Raw genomic sequence first — 20,384 nt, forward strand, 5'->3', positions numbered from 1 at the left:
GGTTTAGTAGGAGTCGACACGGGTGTTGTGGACGGTGTTGGGGTGGAATTAGCATTTGATCTTGCATATTTTTCAAGCCTGGCGGCCGCAGTTGCATTACCAGTCTTCCCCATTCTACTTAAGTGGGCTCGTTAGTAGTGTAAGGACCACTCTGCTGGGTGTATAGAGGGGTTGTCAACACAGCACGTCGAGGTCTGTATGGGCCGTCTTAAATCTGTCTTAATTTGAACACAGCAGAGACAGCCTGTATTTAATACAAGTCCCGTAGATCTCAGGCACAGGGTTTTTTTTTTTTTTAATATGTGCTGATATTATACTTGAGGGTAGTACCGCACACAGTTATGCCGGGGAGAGGAAAAAGCAGAAGGGTATTGGGGGAGATCCACCACCTTACCCTCGGATCACTGTGTAGATTTGAGCTTTCACCCCTCACTTTAGCTCTCACACAGTAGTCCCTGTGGGCAGCTATTTACCACCCTGCTTTAACCCTTTCCATATGTTAAGGACAGATTGAATAGAAGGATAAAAAAAAATAGTCTTACTTTCCAGACGCTGTAGTGAACTTGCTTATTTAGTTCTTTTTTACCTGCCACCTGCTTCTTCAGTGTGGCCCTTGTCGCTGCAGAGAAACACCGTCTCACACCCCTCTGTAACACAGTCCGTAGTAACCTCTCCACAGTCTCCTTTCTCCTCCACCACTCGAGCACCAGCTACAACCTTCTCCGGCCACAGATTACTCCGGTCCAGCCGCTGCACCCTGCAGCCCACCAGCAGCCAGGTCCCCTTTTGCGATCCGTTGCTCACACTCAGCGTCCACAGCGTTCACGCTGAGAGAGAATGCCGCCGACTCGTGTCTCCCAGCCGCGGGCTAACCACGCTCTCAGCCGCACCACGTCACAGCTGCACGTCACCACTCTGCAGCACAGCTCAACTCCCGGCGCCCGACTGACAGGACATCCGCCTCACTGCCGCTCACAGGGGGACATATATGGTACCGGCTTTTTCCCTTTTCTCATGCCGCCATTCGCACTCCAGGTAGCGGGGACATAATAGCACTCAGGATCTTATCCAGGGAGCTCCCATCTCACGCTCCCTCACTCCCGCGCTGCCGTAGCTCCGCCCCTCGACCCAAGTATCATGTGCAGCTCAATGTCTATTGTATGTCTGGCAATGTCTGCCAATAAGAGGGAAATGTACAGCATTTGGTACCATACATCAACAGTACCTGCATTAACATATGACTCAATCTCACCTGGCAAATAATCTCTGTAGATAATACTAATCCTACTATTACTATCCTATCACTATACGCACTACCTAATCACAGCAGAATGCAAGCTATAAGTGCACTATTCTATGCCACCAGAATGCCCATTATATTCAGTATAGTACCAACAAAATCCTGTCACCACTGTACAGATAAGTGTCATCCAGATAACATTATGTACAGTCCGTCCAATTATGTACAGTCCATCCAAATGGCATTAACAGGTTACTTTACCATTACCAGAGTTCCTGCCTTTGTCCTTCAGCAGCGATGGAATGGCTTCCCCTGTGCTGCGATGCACAGTATGTAAATACATGATCTGATACTACTAATCCCAGGCTGTTACCAGCTGGACAGTTTACTCTGTCCACCTATACAACTTACATCAGATCTCCATCTCCTTGTTTTAAAGCTGTTGCAAGATTTTGCAACTGGTTGGACAGCTGCATCAATCTCCGATCTTCATCTTCTTTTCGTTGGTCATAATTTCCAACAGGGGCTGGTTCATCAGTCTGAAAAACAGAGCAAGACAATAAAATACATGTCATTATTATACTATGGAATAGTAGATTTGGTTATTAAGGCATGAATTTACTATGCTGACATTCAGAATGGAAACTCTGTCATGCCAACATATTTGACCAAAATGTCTACACAAGTTCAAAATGCCAACTTTATTCACATATGAGTGATAGGGTTGAGGGTAAGGCTGTGATTAGTGTAAGGCTTATTGTAAGGCCTTTTAGGTTTAGTGCTAAGGTTAGGATCAGGCTGTGGTTAGGATAAAACAGTACATTTGATATTCTCACTGATGACATACATGTAGACATTATGTCAGTGTCAACATATCAAATGTCAACAATGTGACCATGCGACATTCTAAACTTCGACACATTAAACCACACTTATTATTAAGGCAACACGCAGTGTATAACCTGAATTTGGGTTTGGATCACTAGGTTAACAGCGTCTAGGTCATCAAAAGCTCAACAAAAGCAATACGTTGCAATGACAATGGTCGACTGTGAAAGGTCGAACTGTAAAAACAGTCAACATGGACAAAAGGTTGACATGAAAATGGTGAACACAGGAAAATGTTGACATGAGTTTTTCTCAGTTCTTGGTGTCTATGTCAAGAACTGATTAGTGTAATGCATTGCTCGCTATAGTTTGGGCATGGTGCTTCACTCTGCAAACTTTATTATCTACGTGAATTACAATTGAGGGTACTTATATGTAAGTTGGGCGCCCACTAAGCTATTTGCTTAGTTTTCCGCGTTCGCTCGCCACGCTTCGGGCTTGGTGGCTCGCCACACTATATAAAATCAACTCCATGCTGACATGGATAGTGGGGGAATGAGCATAGTAACTATAGTGGGCGCCCAACTAACATATAAGTATCCAATTGACAATGGTAAAGTATGACAAAGTTATCTGAATGGAAAAAAAATTAGCAAATAAAACCCTCATGTCCATGTCATGTTTTTTACGTGTCGACCATTGCCATGTCAAGTTATTGCATGAATCTACCTTTTATCCATGTCAAATAGCGGTTGTGCTATTGACTGCCTACCTAGACACCGTCGGCTTAACAACTGGAACCATATGAATGGACCAGAGTTTATTTTCATGCCAATTATACAATGCCTAAGTATAACAATACTGTGCTTAATACATATCTATAAAGACTGTAGAAGAAGACTCCAATAACTTTGCAGAAATTAAAATATTGTTAAAATTTTAAGTTTTGGGGGAAACGCCCAGCAAATGTCCTACCCCATAGCCCTGCTTGCCCCATGGGTATAATACTGTGGCGCTGGCCTAGCCACTCTAGGTATTACAGGTAGCCAGCTTGGACTGCAGGATAACGGGATACTTACAGTAATACTGTACATACCTTTTTCAACTTCTGAAGGGCCTCTCTGTTTGTATCAACCAAATTCTTCAACTGGACACTTCTACATAAAACACAGCAGGATTCCCTATTAGAGTTATCTCACATGCAGGAAAGTTAAACAACTATGAAAGGGATTGGGAAAGCATCAGTAAAAATGAATTAAATAATAAACAATAAAATAATTAAAACTGTTTATCAAGTGTAATAAAATGGCTAATGATACACAGTAATGATGATTTCTGGCAGTCCCAGATGGAGAAAATACCTCAGAATTGGACTGTCTGTAAGTGTCTGTGACTGGCAGGTAGGACTTGCAATAGGTAGTCATTGCCACTCACAGCGAAGCCTGTGTAGTCACATGCTGCATCGGTCTCACTGTCACTGAACGGGTGGAGGATTCTAACTGGGACCATGGCAAAACCCGCCACTGCAACATTACTATATATAATTACATTAAGTTGTCCTATAACATACAGAACATTATAGTGTATCGACGAGGCAAGGGAGTGTAATAGAATCACTGGAATGCAAAGCTTAACAATGTACATTATGCTGTAGATGGGGGAGGACCAAAACAAAACTTCAATTGGAGAATAATTATAATTAAGTTATATGTGAGAAGCATTGCTTTTCAATGTGCTGCTTTTGATACCTGTCATTGGTGTATAATATAGCCCAATAGCTGAACAAGAAAGATGGAGTTATTAAATCATGTAACTTGCATCATTCTGCAGATGCCCAAGAAGTGGCTGTGCACATATGTACTTATGCAGATATCCCGTATCCTTGTGTATAGATAACTATGACTGTGGTATAACTATGGAGAACTGTTATGGGGGATGGCCATTTGGAGGTCCCAAGGCTCAGCAGGAAATCCCCTGCACCCATTTTTAAATGATTATTAAAGTAGTGCTGTGCAGAAAGCTGCAGAGCCACCGTCCTGTGGTCCACGCCAATGCCGATGGTTTGGGCAATGAAGGCAAAGGAGGTCCAGCCTCTGCCCTCTGTTTTCCTACCTCTCTCTGACGCGGCATGAAAAACAGAAGATCTGTTCTGCTGCTGGCACTGGTGTACGAAAGACCCGCCCCCACTGCTTCAGGTACATAGCACCACTAAAGGTGCCCACACACTAGGCCGATTTTTGTCTGATGCGCGCTCCCGTGGATCTTTAGCTGAATCTTCTGATCTTACATTTTGCACAAAAGATCAGAAGATTTAACAAAAGATCCATAGGAACGCACACGGGATCTTAAGAAAAATCTTTGGTAAAGATGTGCGCTTGCCTGAAATCTTTTGTCCAGGACGGACAAAAGATTTCAAGGCTAATTTATGCGCACATCTTACGATCGCAGATCTTTCTAGTGTGTGGGCACCTTTAAACTGAAGGGGAAGGGGGGAACACTTTGCAACCTGTACTGGGGAGGGGTTTTAGGAGGTATAAAGTGATGCATGTCTCAACCCTTTCAGAAGTCTGCTATCTCTCTCTCTCTCTTTTTGCTCTTTCCCCATGTCCCCTTCTTTTTCTCTCACCTCCTCTTCTCCTCTGTCTTACCTCTCTTCCCTCTATATTTTGAGGTCGCTTACTTTCCATGACAACCGCTCTCTTCTCTCACTCTCTCGCTTCCCCTCTCCCTACTTTTATCTTTTCTCTCCATGCCCCTGCCCCCACTCTCTCATCCTACTCCAATCACTCTTCTCCTTCTCTATTCCTTGCTCTCTCAAACTCTGCCCCATCTCTTTCTCTCAATCTTCTTCCTCCATCCCCCTCGGTCTCTCTGCACCTAGTCTTTCTCATTCTCCTCCCAACCCCTTTCCTAATGCTTCCCCCTCTCTCTTTCCTCCAATTATCTCTCTCTCCCTACTTGGCTTTGTTAACTACCTTTCTCTCCCTGAGAGTCTCCCTCTCTCTTGCTCCTCTCTTTCTCTCCCTCCTGCTTGACTGTCGTTCTAACCCATGTCGACCTAATGACCCAGTCGACCTTCCTGTATGTCGACCTAGACACATGTCAACCTAAATGCATGTCGACCTAAGGACTGTGTAACAACTTGCTGGTGACCCAATGACCATATCCCCCTGCTTGCACAACTCTTCTCTCTGACGTTCCTCCCCTTTTCTCTCTCTGACACCGTCTCTCTCTCCTCTCCCTTTCTCTTTGAAGCCTTTTCTCTCTCCCTGACCACCCCTCTCCCTCATATCTCTCTTTTTTCTATAATTCCACGACACCCTCTTTGTCTCTCACTTCCCTCAGTTTTTCTCTTGCCCCTTCCCCCTAAGGGGCATTGCATTGACAATGGTGGGAGGGGGCTCTTTCAAGAATTTGCTATGGGGCCCACAAAGTTCTGGTTACGCTCCTGACAGGAGCGTACTAACCTAGGCCCAGTACAGTGAGGTTGTTGGAAGCATTTCAAGATGTACTGATGTTTAATAGTAAAACACATTTATATATAAAGCCGGGCGCTCGCTCTGCTTCTGTAAAAACTGTCTCCTCCCTACCACATTATGCCACATGCAGCACTTCTTACTCGCTGTTCCCTGCAATGAAGTCCCAATGCCGAATTACCAGGGAAGTTCCCATTCTCAACAGTGTTATAAACTACACCAGTGTTATAAACTACATCAGTATCTTTTTCTATATATCATATTGATTATAAACTTTTCAGGGAAGGAAACAAGTTTTTCTTCATTACTATGAAACACATCCCCAAACATAGGGGCACTGTCAGAGGACATTTTGCAAGTGGTCCTTGCTAATTTTGGTACTTATGTATTATCTGGGCTCCCATGTTAAATGCACCCCATTTTTTCATACCCCTACTATCCAACTACGCATGGAGTTGATATTATATAGGGTGCGAGCGCAGCAAGCTACCGTGCCCGAAGCGTGGCGAGCGGACGCGGTCTCATAAGAAAAACGGGAGCCCAGATATTAAATAAGTACCCTAATTTTTGCTCTGGTCACGCTTTCAAGCTAAGCACGTCACTACAGGTGACTCAGAGTCGAGCTTATCTCTTGTGATGATGGCTACTTTCACAAGCAGATAGATGGGGCAGAGCAAAAAAATGATGAATGCAGGAGAAGATCTGAGCTTATTTCCAAGCACACAGTGTGGCTGTCTTACATTCAACTCTGACTAAAGGTCTATACACAATTATGCCCAGCATGAATGGACAGCGATGAAAGCAGTCATTGCTGGGGGGGAAAGCCGCTTTATCCCCTGCCCAGTGCTGTCAGTGGGGGGCGAATGGCTTTCCATAGCGCAGCGCTATGCAAAGCCATCCTCAAAGCCGCTCATCTGCTGGTAATACCAGCAGATGAACGGCTTTTAGCTCAAAATCGCCCAGTGTGTATGGGCCTTTAGACACATTAGCACTGTAACTATACACCTGTATAAACACAATACCTCTGGTAAAAGTCCTTGCGGACAGAGGGCCCCAAAGCATCTATCTCTATCGTCTCACGAAGTAAATCATCAATCTAGAAAACAACCACACAAAAAACAAAGCACATCATTATATTATGGTAAAATACATGTCGAATTGTATTTCAATGTATTTTTCACCCCATGGATGAAATGAACCATGATTATAAATCTCACGATACACTGCTGAAGATACAAGTAATTGTGCACAACATACTCACTCTGACCCATGAGCAATGTGCAAAAACAATTCTTTCCCCATCTGCAATGCGCAATGTACACTCTGGAGGTTATTCTGGTTGATTCGAAGGTTGCGAATTTGCAGCCTTGCAAATCCACCAAACCCTGCCCGGCGAATGGAGGTCATACTAGTGAAATGGAGTAATACTAGTCACAGGAGAGCAATGTTTTGTTTTTGCACATAAACATTAATGCACAGGTGCAGGCGCTTTTGCCGAACGTATGCAGTGACTCTCATAGGCGCCGGCCCTTTCGCATGGAGCAGTGCAGGTGGAGGGCAGCGGGCACGGGTCGCGCCCATGGGAATGTGAAGCGTGTTATGGGCATTCCCATTCAAACGCTAGGCGTTCCGATGTAAATTGCGGCATAACATGGGGTGCTGGGGGTGGGCGGCTGACATCACATGATGGCAGCTGCCCGCCCTGTCTTCACAGCGGCTGCATACAAAGATTCTATAAGAGGTTGCAAGAATGGGTGTGGTATAGGGTTCCGACAGTCGGGATCCCGACTGGCTGGACTCAGACAACGTGGCAAGTGCAACAAAGCCCCTTGCGGGCACGGAGGCTCGCTACGCTCGCCACCTATTCTATTCTCCCTCTATGGGAGTCGTGGACCGCCACGAGGGAGAATATCCGGTGGCCGCCGGGAACCCGTGCGTCAGTATTTTAACAGTCGGGATCCCGACATCGGGTAAATGACCGTCGGGATGCCGATTGTCTGGACCCCGTCCGGCACCCGCAACAATGCCAGAACTACTGTGTATGGGATCACAGTCGCAAGCTGAGATGCAGTCAAACATGGTCACAGTATATAACTCTCGCAACTCTTGTTTTATACTAGGTTTCTAGTACCTGTCTTTTCAGGTCATCTGTCACTCTCACTGTATTTTGCAAGGGACCTCTGGTCTTTCTCATAGACATCCCACTGTCTGTTGTGTCCAGGAATTAGGAGAGAGATGATCATATACCTAGCAAAAGATTAGCGGGAGTCCAAAGCAAGTATACACATTAGAATTCAATTCATAAGTTCGACCAATTTATTTTGCAGAAACAATGAGGAAAGCGAAGAAGGCAAATGCACCAAGGATATGCAAGCTATAGATGGTTGCAGCTATAAATAGTATGGTTGCTAAGGAGAGGGAAACTACACTATAGGCCGGGTGATGACAGTGCGTAAATATAGCGATTAGTATGTAATAACTAATAACCTCTGTCCTGCAGATTTCATACACGGTTTCTAGGATTCAAAGCAGCGATTTACGTCATCAAAAGGCGCCGGTGCTGTAGATTTAATGTTGCTGTGGAAACAGCAGCAGCCATATTGCTAGGTAACGACTACGCCCTCCGCTGTAAGTGCAATGAAGCCTTTCCGCCATTACTTGACGTCACTTCCAGCTCCAGACAGCGAAGGAGTAATTGGTTGCATGATCATGACGCTACCTGGAGACACCGCATCCGGCTATTGGTGCAACGATAGGCACACCCCCGCGTGACGTCAGTAGCCGGTGATGTGGAGGCATCTGCTGCCTGATCTGCCGGCTGGTGGGAGCCGCTGCTCGGGCTATGCACAACAAGTAAGCGCTCTGTGACTTCTTATGTGAGATATATAAGACGTGTTGCTGTTTATGGTCTCTGGGAACATGGTAATTATACATATACAATGGTGGCCTCTGTGCAGTTATTACTCCTGCTCAGTGCTGGCGTCATGTACTATGTGACTTTATTACTGTCTTCAGGGGACTGTTACTACTTGTGTCCTTCCAGTCACTGTGTTCTCTCCAAAACCCTGGGTCTGGCTGTCCTGTTGTTCATATCTCCCCCCACTACTATAGTTCCCTGTCTGCTCTATTCTATGCCCTCTGTCCTGTTCTGTAGAGCTCCCCACTACAGTAGGTACCATTGACACAGGACACTAGCCACTGCCACCATTTGGATCTGTGTGTACAGTATACATCACCATTTATACACTTTTCACAGTAAAATTTTATTGTATGACCTCAGTATTCCTGTTCCGTCATTCTTTTATGTTCCTGTTTAGTTTACAGCATTACTATATATTAATAGGTATTTACATAGAAATAGTATATGATGATTCTCAGGATCATTGATTTGTGGTTTATTGCTTGTTCTTTATGTTCCCTATGTTCTTTCTTTTTTTATTAGTTTTACGGTTTGTTTTATAATGTTACTTAGGGGGAAGATGTAGCAAACATTCTAAAGAGTAGAACTGAGGAACTGCATTGTTTTTGAAAAGTGCGAGGTGTTATAATGAACACTATAAGATGCTTAATTAGACTAAAATTACACTAACAAGATGCTTAATTAATATGCTTAAAATACAATATTTAATTTTGTTTAACAGGTCTTCTGAGACAACAACAACCATGAAGATCTCAAAGCTGCCATTCATCTTGGTGACTATATTGTGCATCACACTCTTCATGAGCTATGTCCGATGGAATGCTGTTCCCAGCCAGCAGAATGACCGTGGGAGTGAGCGAGGAACCGTTCCTCATGAAACCCTTTTTGGCATAATGTTTGATGCTGGGAGCACTGGTACACGAGTACATGTGTATAAATTCAAGAAAACATCCTCTGGTAAGATGCAGCAAAATACAGTCCGAGTATATGGCATATTGGGATATGTATCATGCTGTGTAAAAGCTTATTAGCTTTAAACCTTTGTATGCAGAACAGGTTATTGATGTTATGTCCGAATGCCTTGCATGGAACAGTGCAGCTGTGAAGATGAAGGGGTTACCTAGTATGGTAGAATTCGTAAATTGCGGCTTTTCAATTATTATGCTGTGAGATTTAAAACTGACATTTATTTTTTAATTAAAGGTAAAATCCCAGTGTGTTGTGTTGGACCGACAATTTCTAATCTAATCTAACCTCCAGCAGTTGTGAAACTACAAATCCCATCATGCCTTGCCATAGTTTTAGCATTCCCTAAAAGCAAAACTGTGGCAATGCATGATGGGACTTGTAGTTTCACAAAAGCTGGAGGGCCATAGTTTGGACATGGCTGTCTTAAATTTAAAAAATTATCCAAAACTATAGCAAGCAGCAGTTCCTTGCTCTCATTGCCTGACACTCTAGGAAGGACAATTACTGTGCTTATGCCCATCCAAATGTGTCTGTAAATGAGTCTTAGTAAAGACTGAAGTGTGTAGCAGAATATATAAACTATATATAGAAAAACTTTATGACCTGTTCTAAAAATAAAGGAGTGATGAAGTGCGGCGTGTAGGGGAATGTAGAATATTTATTTATTTGTTAAGTTTCTTATATAGTATATACATATTCCGCAGCGCTTTACAGAGAATATTTGACCATTAACATCAGTCCCTGCCCCAGTGGAGCTTACAATCTATATTCCCTATCACATGTACACGCACACAGACACAGTCATTCTAAGGTTAATTTTGTTAGAAGCCAATTGACCTACCAGTATATTTTTGGATTGTGGGAGAAAACCGGAATACCCGGAGGAAACCCATGCAAGCACGGGGGGAATATACAAACTCTGCACATTGAGGGCCATGGTGGCAATCGAACCCATGACCTCAGCGCTGTGAGGCAGTAATGCTAACCATCACATAGTGATGTTGTTTCTTTGCGAAGCCCACTTTTATAGTGGAAATCAATTCTCCTTTGCAAAGTTCTTTCCAACACTGTTCCAGATGTTCAGAGGAAACTTTGGGGATAAAGTCATCTCTATCAAAATATTATTGGATGCCACCTCATAATACCGTTTAGCCTTAATAGTCACAGCTGTTTAGCTTGTCTGCAGTCGGCTCTGTATAGACAACACTATAGTGTCACTTTTGGCTCAGGCTCTGCTCTCTGGTTATAAAGGTGTAGCTACCCAGCATATAAACTGGTATTCCCAACCTCGTGCGTGCAAATCGCCACCTACAACCTTTTCAGTGCAGGACCTGCTGGTTTAGGTGGAGGGCCTGCTGTGCCACTGCTAGGCACGTGCCTAGTGGGAAATCCACTCCTGGCTCTGAGGACTACTTGTTAGGGATTATGCCTCAGACACTCCCCTCACCCCATTTCCCTAAATGTGGGGGCCTGCCTAGCTCTCTGAGATGCTGTGCTGCCACCTGAATTTTTCTGCACTGTGCTCAAGGTGCAACCCCAACTGTGCAGTGGGAGAGGGGACTGTCTGGAGTTAGGTGGTGTGACATTCGGCATATACTGTAGCAAAGCACTTGCACAATAGTGATGAGCCTGGGACTTCCTTGCCCTTTGCTGCGCTGCCCCTTTCAGCCTACCACTTTGAGTAGCAAAATCTACAAAATTACACCTCCTCAGTAAGGTCCTATGAGTGGTAAGAAAAAGGGCTGTGACACTTATATGCATAGGAAACAGTTGCATGTTGCAGCTCTTTGTTTTTACATATTTTAACCTACAGTATACTATTTTGTCTTTAATCTGTGTTTGTTTGAATGTCTCAAGAACAACTGTTTAGCCAATTTTGACATGAGTGAGAGAGAACAAAAAATAGCCTTGGTTTTCCATATGCCCCTTTATAAGGCCTATCAAACTCCCCATCCATACCCACCAGGGCTTAAAGTTGGCCTGTAGAGGTGGTGACACTTTCCCCTGCCACTCACCCCATTAGACAGAGCCAGGGCTAGTAGTGCCTCTTATACATGTTATGCCACACAATAGTGTCCCTTATACACAGAGGCCCCTATTCTGATTTACACGTAGGATCGATTTTTCTTTGCGACTGCACATAGTAATTTATGTGCATGTGCGAGCGGCCATGGCGAATAGATTATTCGCTGGGCGCTCGCACACAACAGTGGGAGCTTTGGGTGACAGACTCGGGGGATGCGTGGGAACGCCCAGCGTTTCATGGTAGTTCCTTGGGGTGGGCAGCGGATGTCAGCTGCCCACCCACTACCCGCACAGGTCACCCTCCGATTTGAGACACCACAGAGATGTCCCAGACCTGCGAGTGCTGGATAAATTATTTAATGATTACTCCCCTGCACCCAAGGCTGTGAATGGATGTTTATGCGACCATGCGGGCAGCATCACATCCACACGCAACGTTGCGAAATTTGCAGCGTTGCGTGTGGACCAGAAAGATAGCCACTGGGACCTGAGAAGGAGATGAAGGGTTTTTGTTTTTTCTCTCCCTTGAGTCCTAAGGACTTTTCAGGATTTATCTTGGTGACATTCTTTTTCATTATTTACACTCCTCCTTTGTTTACTTCAAGGGTGCTTTTATCTGTGTTTACCTTCACTTTTGCACATAAGAAAAAAAAGCTTAACAAAGTACAGATGGGGCCGGGCTCATCTTTGCAGGGGATGGCGATGGCGTCGCCATCGCCATTCCCTGCTCCCGCGCCATCTGTGTGTCGGAAGGGGACGCGCGCGCACGAGGTGCGCGTGCGTCCCCTTCCGACGGTGCTGCCCTCGGTCGCCCGGTGCCCACACCGGGCGCCCGCACCCCCCCACAGCCTCCTCGGGTCCCCCCAGCCCCCCTCGAGCGGGAGGCGGACAGTATTGCGTCCGCCTCGCCGGCCGGCCGCCCGGATACTGAGACGCGCAAGCGTGGGGGACGCACGCGCGTCTCAGTCAGATGGCGCGCCGTGTTGCTGGCGGATCGCCAGCAGCATGCTGCTGGCGATTCGCCAGCAAGCATAAGGCCTGCGCCATCTGTAGTCTGTATTCCAGATTGTGCTTATCTATTGACTGTCTTATGGGGTGTACACACTGAGTGATCCTTCTAAGCGATTTTGACTACATAGTCAAAATTGCTTAGAAGGTTAGTAAAGATCTCTGTCAAGGTTAAGGGGTGTACACACAGAGCGATTTTGCTAGTGAGCGACTTTGATTTAATGCACCAGCGATTTTGACTAAGCGACTTTGACTATACTAGAATTAACATACTTGGTTGGTATTCATTGCAGATCGCCTAGTGAATATCTCCCCCAGCGGTAAATAGCAGAGATTTGGACTAGACTGCCAGCGATCTAGTCAAAATATTCTTGCCTAGCAACTCTTTTTTTTACGAAGCGATATTATAGGGCGATTTATTTAACCTTGACAGAGGTCTTTACTAATTTTCTAAGCAATTTTGACTATGTAGTCAAAATTGTTTAGAAGGATCGCTCCGTGTGTGCACCCCTTTAGACCAATCAGAATTGTTTTGTTAAAGTCGCTCACTAGCAAAAATCGCTCCGTGTGCTCCGCTCCCTTAACTAGCTAACTAGACACTATAGATGTAGATCTATTATACCAAACCCATTTGAGATACACCTGTGACCAAAAAAAAAAAAGTTATTAAATAAAATAAAAACACAACTAAACCTAAACACGTCCCCTCTAGTAGCCAATTTTTTGGGGCTGATTTCTTGACCGATGGCCACTATAAGTTTATTCAATTGAAGCACATTATTTTCAGGATATAAATGTCCCGTTATCATGCAATATTATATGGGATCCGTATTCAGGCTTTGAGCAGAAGTGAGTTTGGGGGCCACACTATCCCAGGCTTGCCGACCTTCTTATTCTCCTCTCCGGGAGAAGCCCGGAGAGGAGAGTTTCAGTAGCCGCTCAGGGGGCGGGGCTTAAGTGTGACATCACTAAGCCCCGTCCCCATGTTGCTAAACCAGCAAATTCAGGGATCTCCGTGGAGGGGGCGGGGCTAAAATGACGCAATTGTGTCATTTTAGCTTCGCCCCCTCCTCTGAGAACCGCGGATTGCGGCATTTTAATGCCGCGATCCGGGGGACTGCGGGGGTCCCCACTGAATCGGGGAGGGTTGCCCACCCTTCCGGGGGGCCGGGAGGGGGACCCGATTTTCGGGAGACTCCCGGAAATTCCGGGAGGGTCGGCAACCCTGCACTATCCCCAGGCAAAATAATTTTGGAAAAATGCACTTCTAGTTCATGGTGCAGTCAGTCTGGGTAAGTCGCCTATTCTGGGCCCAGACCGTCACTCGTCCTCTTCCATGTTTGATAGTTGGTGTCACATAGAGTGTTTTGCTGTTAAAAGCATTGCCCTTTTCAATTTAAGACCTAAACCATTTGGGAAGTTGCAGCTTGCTTGGTAAATAAACCCGAAACACTAAGGAACTATACTCTCACCTGCTCATCATTGCCCAAAATCCTGTCTTAACCATTTGCCTGGCAGGGTCGTATTGTTGCGAAAAAGCTAGCCGCCCTTGTTTCACCCCTCAAACGCCTTTGCCTGTCCCTCGGGAAGAGGAGATTGCAGTTTTACAGATCACAGGACCCTCCCCATCGGGAACTGCATTATGATTTACAAGTGCAAATGAATGAGGCCATTGTGGGAATGTAAATAACAAAAGGAACATACTAAAGTAAATATGTGTACTTAAAGCAAAAATTGACGTGCGATAATATCCTTCACTTGTGTACTTTGTTTCCCTTCCACAGGTCCCCTCCTCCTGGAGCATGAGATATTTAAGGCTATAAAGCCCGGACTGTCTGCATATGCTGATGATCCAGAAAAGGCGAGTCTATTACTTCAGTCTGGTCATGGTCCCGTGGGGATATCAGAATGTACATGTGATACTTCTGCTCTGATTAAGATATGGACACCAAGCAGTAGCAGCTGTGATGGTTGTTGCGGTGGCCACCGCTAAGTTATGCTGTCTTGTGTATGTCTGCACCTCCCTCTGGCTTCTGTGATCTGCATCTGTGTCCGAAGACGCAGCATCTGATCAATTGCATGAACATCGGCTGGCTGAGTAATAACCCTTAGCTTGCTTAGATGGTTTTATCCGATCAGTAGCCTGTAAATCTGCATCTGAAAATGCAGACAATAGCTTCAGAACTACCCAAAAATGCCCATGTTTTTAGGAAAGCCCAATGCATACCAAACCCCCCCCCCCCCACACACACACACACACAGCTGCAGCTTAGGGGGCACTGCGTGTGATGACGCATGACCTGTCCTGCACTCCCATCCTAGAGTTATACACAAAAATGCTAATGACAAGGTGACTTCCAGGCAGTTTCTGCAAAAGTTAATCTTGCAAGACAAGACTTTGATCATGCCTTATTTGAGAGACTATAGGCTTCATGGTACAAGAACAGACAGAATTCAGTAGGACTCCCTCATTCTGCTTCCGTAGCAGACTGTCTGACCTCACTGTCACAGTCCCACATCTGCAGTGTGAGCCAGTGCAATGCGACACGGACACCGGGCACTGAGACAGAAATACTACTGTTTGTGTGTCCTGATCACTCGATCTGCATTTCAGCCTCATGAGGTCAGTGGGTCCAGCCTCAGCTTCATGAGGTCAGTGGGTTCTGCATGTTTGGCCTACATAGAGTGAAATAGATATGGAAAAGTCAAAACTAAAGAAGCAATATCCTCTTAAAGTAAATGGGTTTCTTTACTTAAATAACTCTTGGTATTTGTAAAAATCTCAATTTAAAAAGAAAGAAACCACTGCCCTAATGAATAATAATGAGGCACCATGGATCAATCCACATATATAACAAAATAAGAATACTATTTATAATGAAATGCAAATATTTATTACAGATACTGTCAATTAATTAGGTGGCCCCCTAAAATGAATAAATAAAACCATTACAATTCATATACCACAAACATGAATGTATAAAAATGATATAAATGTATTAATATACTTTGACTGAGCCTCGGAATTGGTCATTCGCTTTTAGCACTATATATGTTCTCTTAATGAGATCTAATCAGTTCGTACTCCAGCTAAAATTTGCGCTACCATTCACTCCAGCTCTGGCTAGCTTTCAAAGATGTCTCTTACACTGCGGCTGTAGGCATGGCGGAGGCATGGCGGCTGCGATACAGTGTTTGCCATCTGGGAAAGGAGATTCCACGGTACTCATCGGCTGGTGTCGAACTGAAATTTAAGGGTGCAAATAGCTGGGTATGACCTCTAACACGTTTTGCCCCTCCGCAGGGCTTTTTCAAAGAGTCTTTGAAAAAGCCCTGCGGAGGGCGGAACGTGTTAGAGTTCATACCCAGCTATTTGCACCATTAAAATGTACAGCTGATGAGTACCACCTACCACTGAGCACTGTTGGAGTAAGGTAGAATCTCCTTCCCCGGATGGAAAACGCTCCATCACAGCTGCAGGGTAAGAGACACCTGTGAAAGGCAGCACAGGTGAGAGACTGGCCTGCCATGCACATCTATTCCATCCTATGTAAATCTCCTGGCTGGTGAGTGACCATTAGTACATGACTCCCTGCTGTGGGTGACGTGTTCTGGCATCACTGCGGGTACAAGCGGCACTACTCTCCACAAATCCATGGGAATATAACCCTAATTATTACTGCAAATGACTATCAATATAACCACTATATGGAACGTTGACATTATAATACAATTTTTTGCAGGCGTACGGAGTGATATCTCTTTAAGAGGAAAAAATAAATATATATATATATATATATATTTTATTACACATTCATGTTTGTGGTTTATGAAATTTTATTTTTGTTGGCTGCTTCATTAATTTATATTATCTGTAATAAATGTTTGCATTTCATCATAAATAGTATTATTATTTCGTTCCGTATATTGGATATATCAATGGTGCCTCATTATTATTCATCAGCGACGTGTTTCCTTTCTTTTTAAATTGTGGTTTACTCTTTTCCTAATCCTGACTCTGCATTATATGTGGTTCAGGTACCAGGATAGTTTGTGCGCACACCAGTACATCTAGAAACTGCTGCTTTCTGTTGATTTATTATCCAATTTTTTTTCAACCTATAATAATCATTGGCTATTTATATATTATTTTTATTAGCACCCAATATGTAAAATTCTGTCCTATTATGTTGTGACTGAACTTGCTGGTAACATCTTAGTTTGTTCAGCATAATCTAATTCCCATTGCAGAGCTTGTCTGTACTGTGATTTAAATAAAATAAGTATAGATACTTTATGAAGCTAGTACTATGCTTATGTATGGCCATGCAGAACAGGTTTTCTTAGTTTGTTTGGACTTTTAAACATGATAGTCATGCCAAATTGTAAGACACCATCATCATGAAGTCATATCCTGGAACAATGGGGGTTATTCTGGTTCACTCGCAAAGGCAAATTCACTCTCTAATGGGAAAAACCATATGCACTGCAGTTGGGGCTGATGTAACCTGTGCAGAGAGAGTTAGATATGGGTGCTATATTGTTTCTGTGAAGGGTAAATACTGGCTGCTTTATATTTCCGCTGCAATATAGATATCCGTCTGAAGTACAAACCCCACCCAAATCTAACTCTCTCTCTGCACATGTTACATCTGACCTTCTCCCCCCCCCTGCAGTCATACTTCGCCTACTTTTGAAAATTAGTTTCAGGGAGATTATAGTTGGTAGTAGAATTTTGCACAGTGCCCCATTGAGGGGGTGTGTCATGCTCCGCTTAAAGGGCGTGTCTAGTTCCATATATGGAGAGATTGTGAACGTGGCACCTAGAAGCGTGGGTGTGCACTGCTACATCTGAGAGGAATCTTTTAAAATGATTTGTATCCAAATGTAGATGAGCCCCAAAGCAGTTAGTAAGAGCTACTATACTTGGTACAGTGCTGGGAAATGGTGCTGATGATTCAATGTAAATGTATCTGTCTCTCATTCCTTATTTCCCCAAAAATGTAACAGTGTAATGTGGGCTAGGTGAAATGAGGGAGATTGCTGCTATTTCAGGGAGTCTCCTGCAGAATGCAGGAGGGTAGGCAACTATGCCTGCAGTGCACATGGTTTGATCCATTAGAGAGTGAATTTGTCTTTGCAAGTGAACCAGAATAATCCCCATAAAGAGCAAGCATACATAGGGGTAGATTTATGAAGCAGTGATAAGGGAGGAGAAGTGATAAAGTGCCTGGTACTTTATCACCGTCCAATCAGCTTCTGACTGTTAAGTTACAGGCTGGGTTTAAATAGGAGCTGATTGGCCGGTGATAAATTACCAGGCACTTTATCATTTCTCCTCCCTTATCACTGCTTCATAAATCTACCCCATACTGTGCTAAGAACTCCTTACAATAGATGTGCCCCAAAAAAAGGAAGGAAGGACACACCCTATTTTTAACCATAAGAGGGGCCACCATGCTGAAGTTTCTAGTACCACATAGGGAATAGAGAAATGCAGGGTCACCCAGTAAACACCAATAATATTGAGTAAAAAAAACCTTTTCATAAACTCTTAAGGTGCCCATAATGTGATTTGGGCTCCTTTTAATTGCGATCAATCGCATGAAAAGCACCCAAATCGCATGTGATTGACAGCAGGTCCAATGTGATGCATGGCCCCGTGCACATCGCACCGGAGCCTGCGAGTCGCATTGGCTGCAGAAGCGATCTGTTGGATTGCATCCGAGCCAGGCAGTCTTGGATGGGATCACATGTGATATATATCTTATTCGGAAAATTATGCAAAGAGGTGCACAAACAGCCTTTGCTGATTAAAATTATATGCAGTATGCATATATTATGTGTGCAACAGCAGCTTTATCTGCATATGAAATGCTACGTTTCATTGCAGGAGTCGTCTCACACTAAAAATATACATGACTCATATTTTAATCAACATATTCTGCTTGTGCATACTAGCAATGTGAGTAAGAAGCATATATGATAATGAAACCCGACTGACGGAATTCAATGTGACCTGTCAGCTCACTCACACTAAGCATCTCCTGCTTCTCGGCTAACTTTTAAAGGTACTCTTTACCTAGAACGGCGCCCGCGATTAGTATCGCGGGCGTCGGGGGTAAAAAATCGCGGGTACATAAAAAACGGGTGCGACGCGATGCCCGCGATTTTCCCATAGGGATCAATGTTAAAAGTCAGATTGGACGCGATTTTAGTGTTAAATGCCTCAATGCCCGCGATTTTTACATAGGAAACAATGTTAAATGGGCCACAGAGCCCTAATAGTCCCCTGAAGTCTTAAATGGCCCCCACAATTTTTACGCCACCCCAAGATCAACGTGAACCCGAAGCGTGGCGAGCGGCGGCGGTACGCGTCCTCCGACCTTTTCATACCCCCACTATCCACGTCGGCGTGGAGTTGAGAATAGAATAGTGTGGCGAGCCCGAAGCGTGGCGAGCGGACGCGGATACCTTCACAGTTATACGCGTCCCCTCGCGGGCTTCACAGGTGTCCGTGGCGACGCGTTTACCTGTGAAGCCCGCGAGGGGACGCGTTTACCTGTGAAGGTATCCGCGTCCCCTCGCGGGGCTCGCCACGCTTCGGGCTCGGTGGCTCGCTGCGCTCGCCACACTATTCTATTCTCAACTCCACGCCGACGTGGATAGTGGGGGTATGAAAAGGTCGGAGGACGCGTACCGCCGTCCCTCGCGGGCTCGCTGCGCTCGCCACGCTTCGGGTTAACGTTGATCGTGGGGTGCCGTAAAAAATTGTGGGGGCCATTTCAGACTTCAGGGGGACTATTAGGGCTCTGTGGCCCATTTAACATCCGTTTTTTAGTGCATTCGATGGGCGCCGTTCTAGGTAAAGAGTACCCTTTTTAAATTCCTTTAATTGCCAGTTCATATTTGTTGGCAAGGAATAGTGCTATTGTTTGATTTCCTGATTTTGTTGAATTTAAATCATGAGATCCTCATTTATCCAACAGTAAACGGTATTATTATTTGCTTCTCTAACTGCAATCCTAGACCAGAACTTTCACAGTAGTGCTTGTTACTGTTTACATAGATTTGCGGTGTATTGGCAAGGCTTGTGCTCACTCCGTACACTCTATCTGCTTAATGCTTTCAGTGTGCTGCAGGGATAAAGGCATTGCTGGATATTGCAAAAGAAGAAATCCCTGATCACCTGTGGAGGTCTACTCCTCTGGTCCTCAAAGCCACAGCCGGGTTACGTCTGTTATCGGAAGAGAAGGCACAGAAGCTGCTAGACACGGTAATCTGCCACATAGTAATGGCTGCTAGACATGTTTACATAGCAAAACCTTGATGATGTAGGAAATGGTCTAACAGTGTAGTTTATGTATCGAAGTCGGTGATTTGATGGGGTGTGAGAAGCATTTCTGCAGAAATATGGTAATGGGTTATTGGTAATATCTATATGTGTTGCTTAGGAAGTGGCTTTATGTTTTATAATGTGTTTGGGAATGTTTATTTCCACTGTAGCATGTAGATCGAAGTGTTCCTATTTTTAAAACCGATACGCTAAATGACCAAATATTGTATTTTGGTGGATCCGGAAAATGCAGGTGTGTCCAGACAAACTGGTGGGAAGTGCAGCGGCTGCTTTACATCACATGCAGCCGATGCGACCTGAAGAATGTCCGGCCTGTGTTTGGCTTCACAGCCAGGGGGGGCAGCCAATAGTGTATGAGTGATTTGCTCAAATATCAGATGTACTGAAACCAGTTTTGTCTTGACCTTCTGTTCTGTCCACCTTTTTGCAGTTGGACTAGTCTCGGGTCAACCTACTTAATGAGACTTATCGTTTTAATGTAGATTTATTGAACCAAACGCCCACCATTCTCTGAAAGCTTTTCAGTGACTATACCTGCACGGGTTGGCATTTATTGAGGCG

General features: G+C 44.6%; 2 protein-coding genes across 2 annotated transcripts in view; one reads left to right on the plus strand and one right to left on the minus strand.

Moving 5' to 3' along the window:
* Window positions 1-8,201, minus strand: part of LOC146063528 (nephrocystin-1-like) — a 204,840-nt gene extending 196,639 nt beyond the window's left edge. The window contains exons 1-5 of the mRNA XM_083175967.1: window positions 8,032-8,201; window positions 7,676-7,791; window positions 6,567-6,640; window positions 3,165-3,225; window positions 1,652-1,779 (exon numbers count right to left, since the gene is read on the minus strand). Of these exons, the coding sequence (XP_083032093.1) occupies window positions 1,652-1,779; window positions 3,165-3,225; window positions 6,567-6,640; window positions 7,676-7,744 (332 nt within the window). The 5' untranslated portion in view covers window positions 7,745-7,791; window positions 8,032-8,201. The remainder of the gene's footprint in view (window positions 1-1,651; window positions 1,780-3,164; window positions 3,226-6,566; window positions 6,641-7,675; window positions 7,792-8,031) is intronic.
* Window positions 8,202-8,276: 75 nt separating this feature from the next.
* Window positions 8,277-20,384, plus strand: part of ENTPD6 (ectonucleoside triphosphate diphosphohydrolase 6) — a 41,782-nt gene continuing 29,674 nt past the window's right edge. The window contains exons 1-4 of the mRNA XM_083175968.1: window positions 8,277-8,397; window positions 9,186-9,421; window positions 14,251-14,327; window positions 19,599-19,742. Coding sequence (XP_083032094.1) covers window positions 8,387-8,397; window positions 9,186-9,421; window positions 14,251-14,327; window positions 19,599-19,742 — 468 coding nt within the window. The 5' untranslated portion in view covers window positions 8,277-8,386. The remainder of the gene's footprint in view (window positions 8,398-9,185; window positions 9,422-14,250; window positions 14,328-19,598; window positions 19,743-20,384) is intronic.

The sequence above is a fragment of the Crinia signifera genome, chromosome 3 (assembly GCF_055691185.1).
Source record: "Crinia signifera chromosome 3, ASM5569118v1, whole genome shotgun sequence".
Taxonomy (NCBI): Eukaryota; Metazoa; Chordata; class Amphibia; order Anura; family Myobatrachidae; genus Crinia; species Crinia signifera.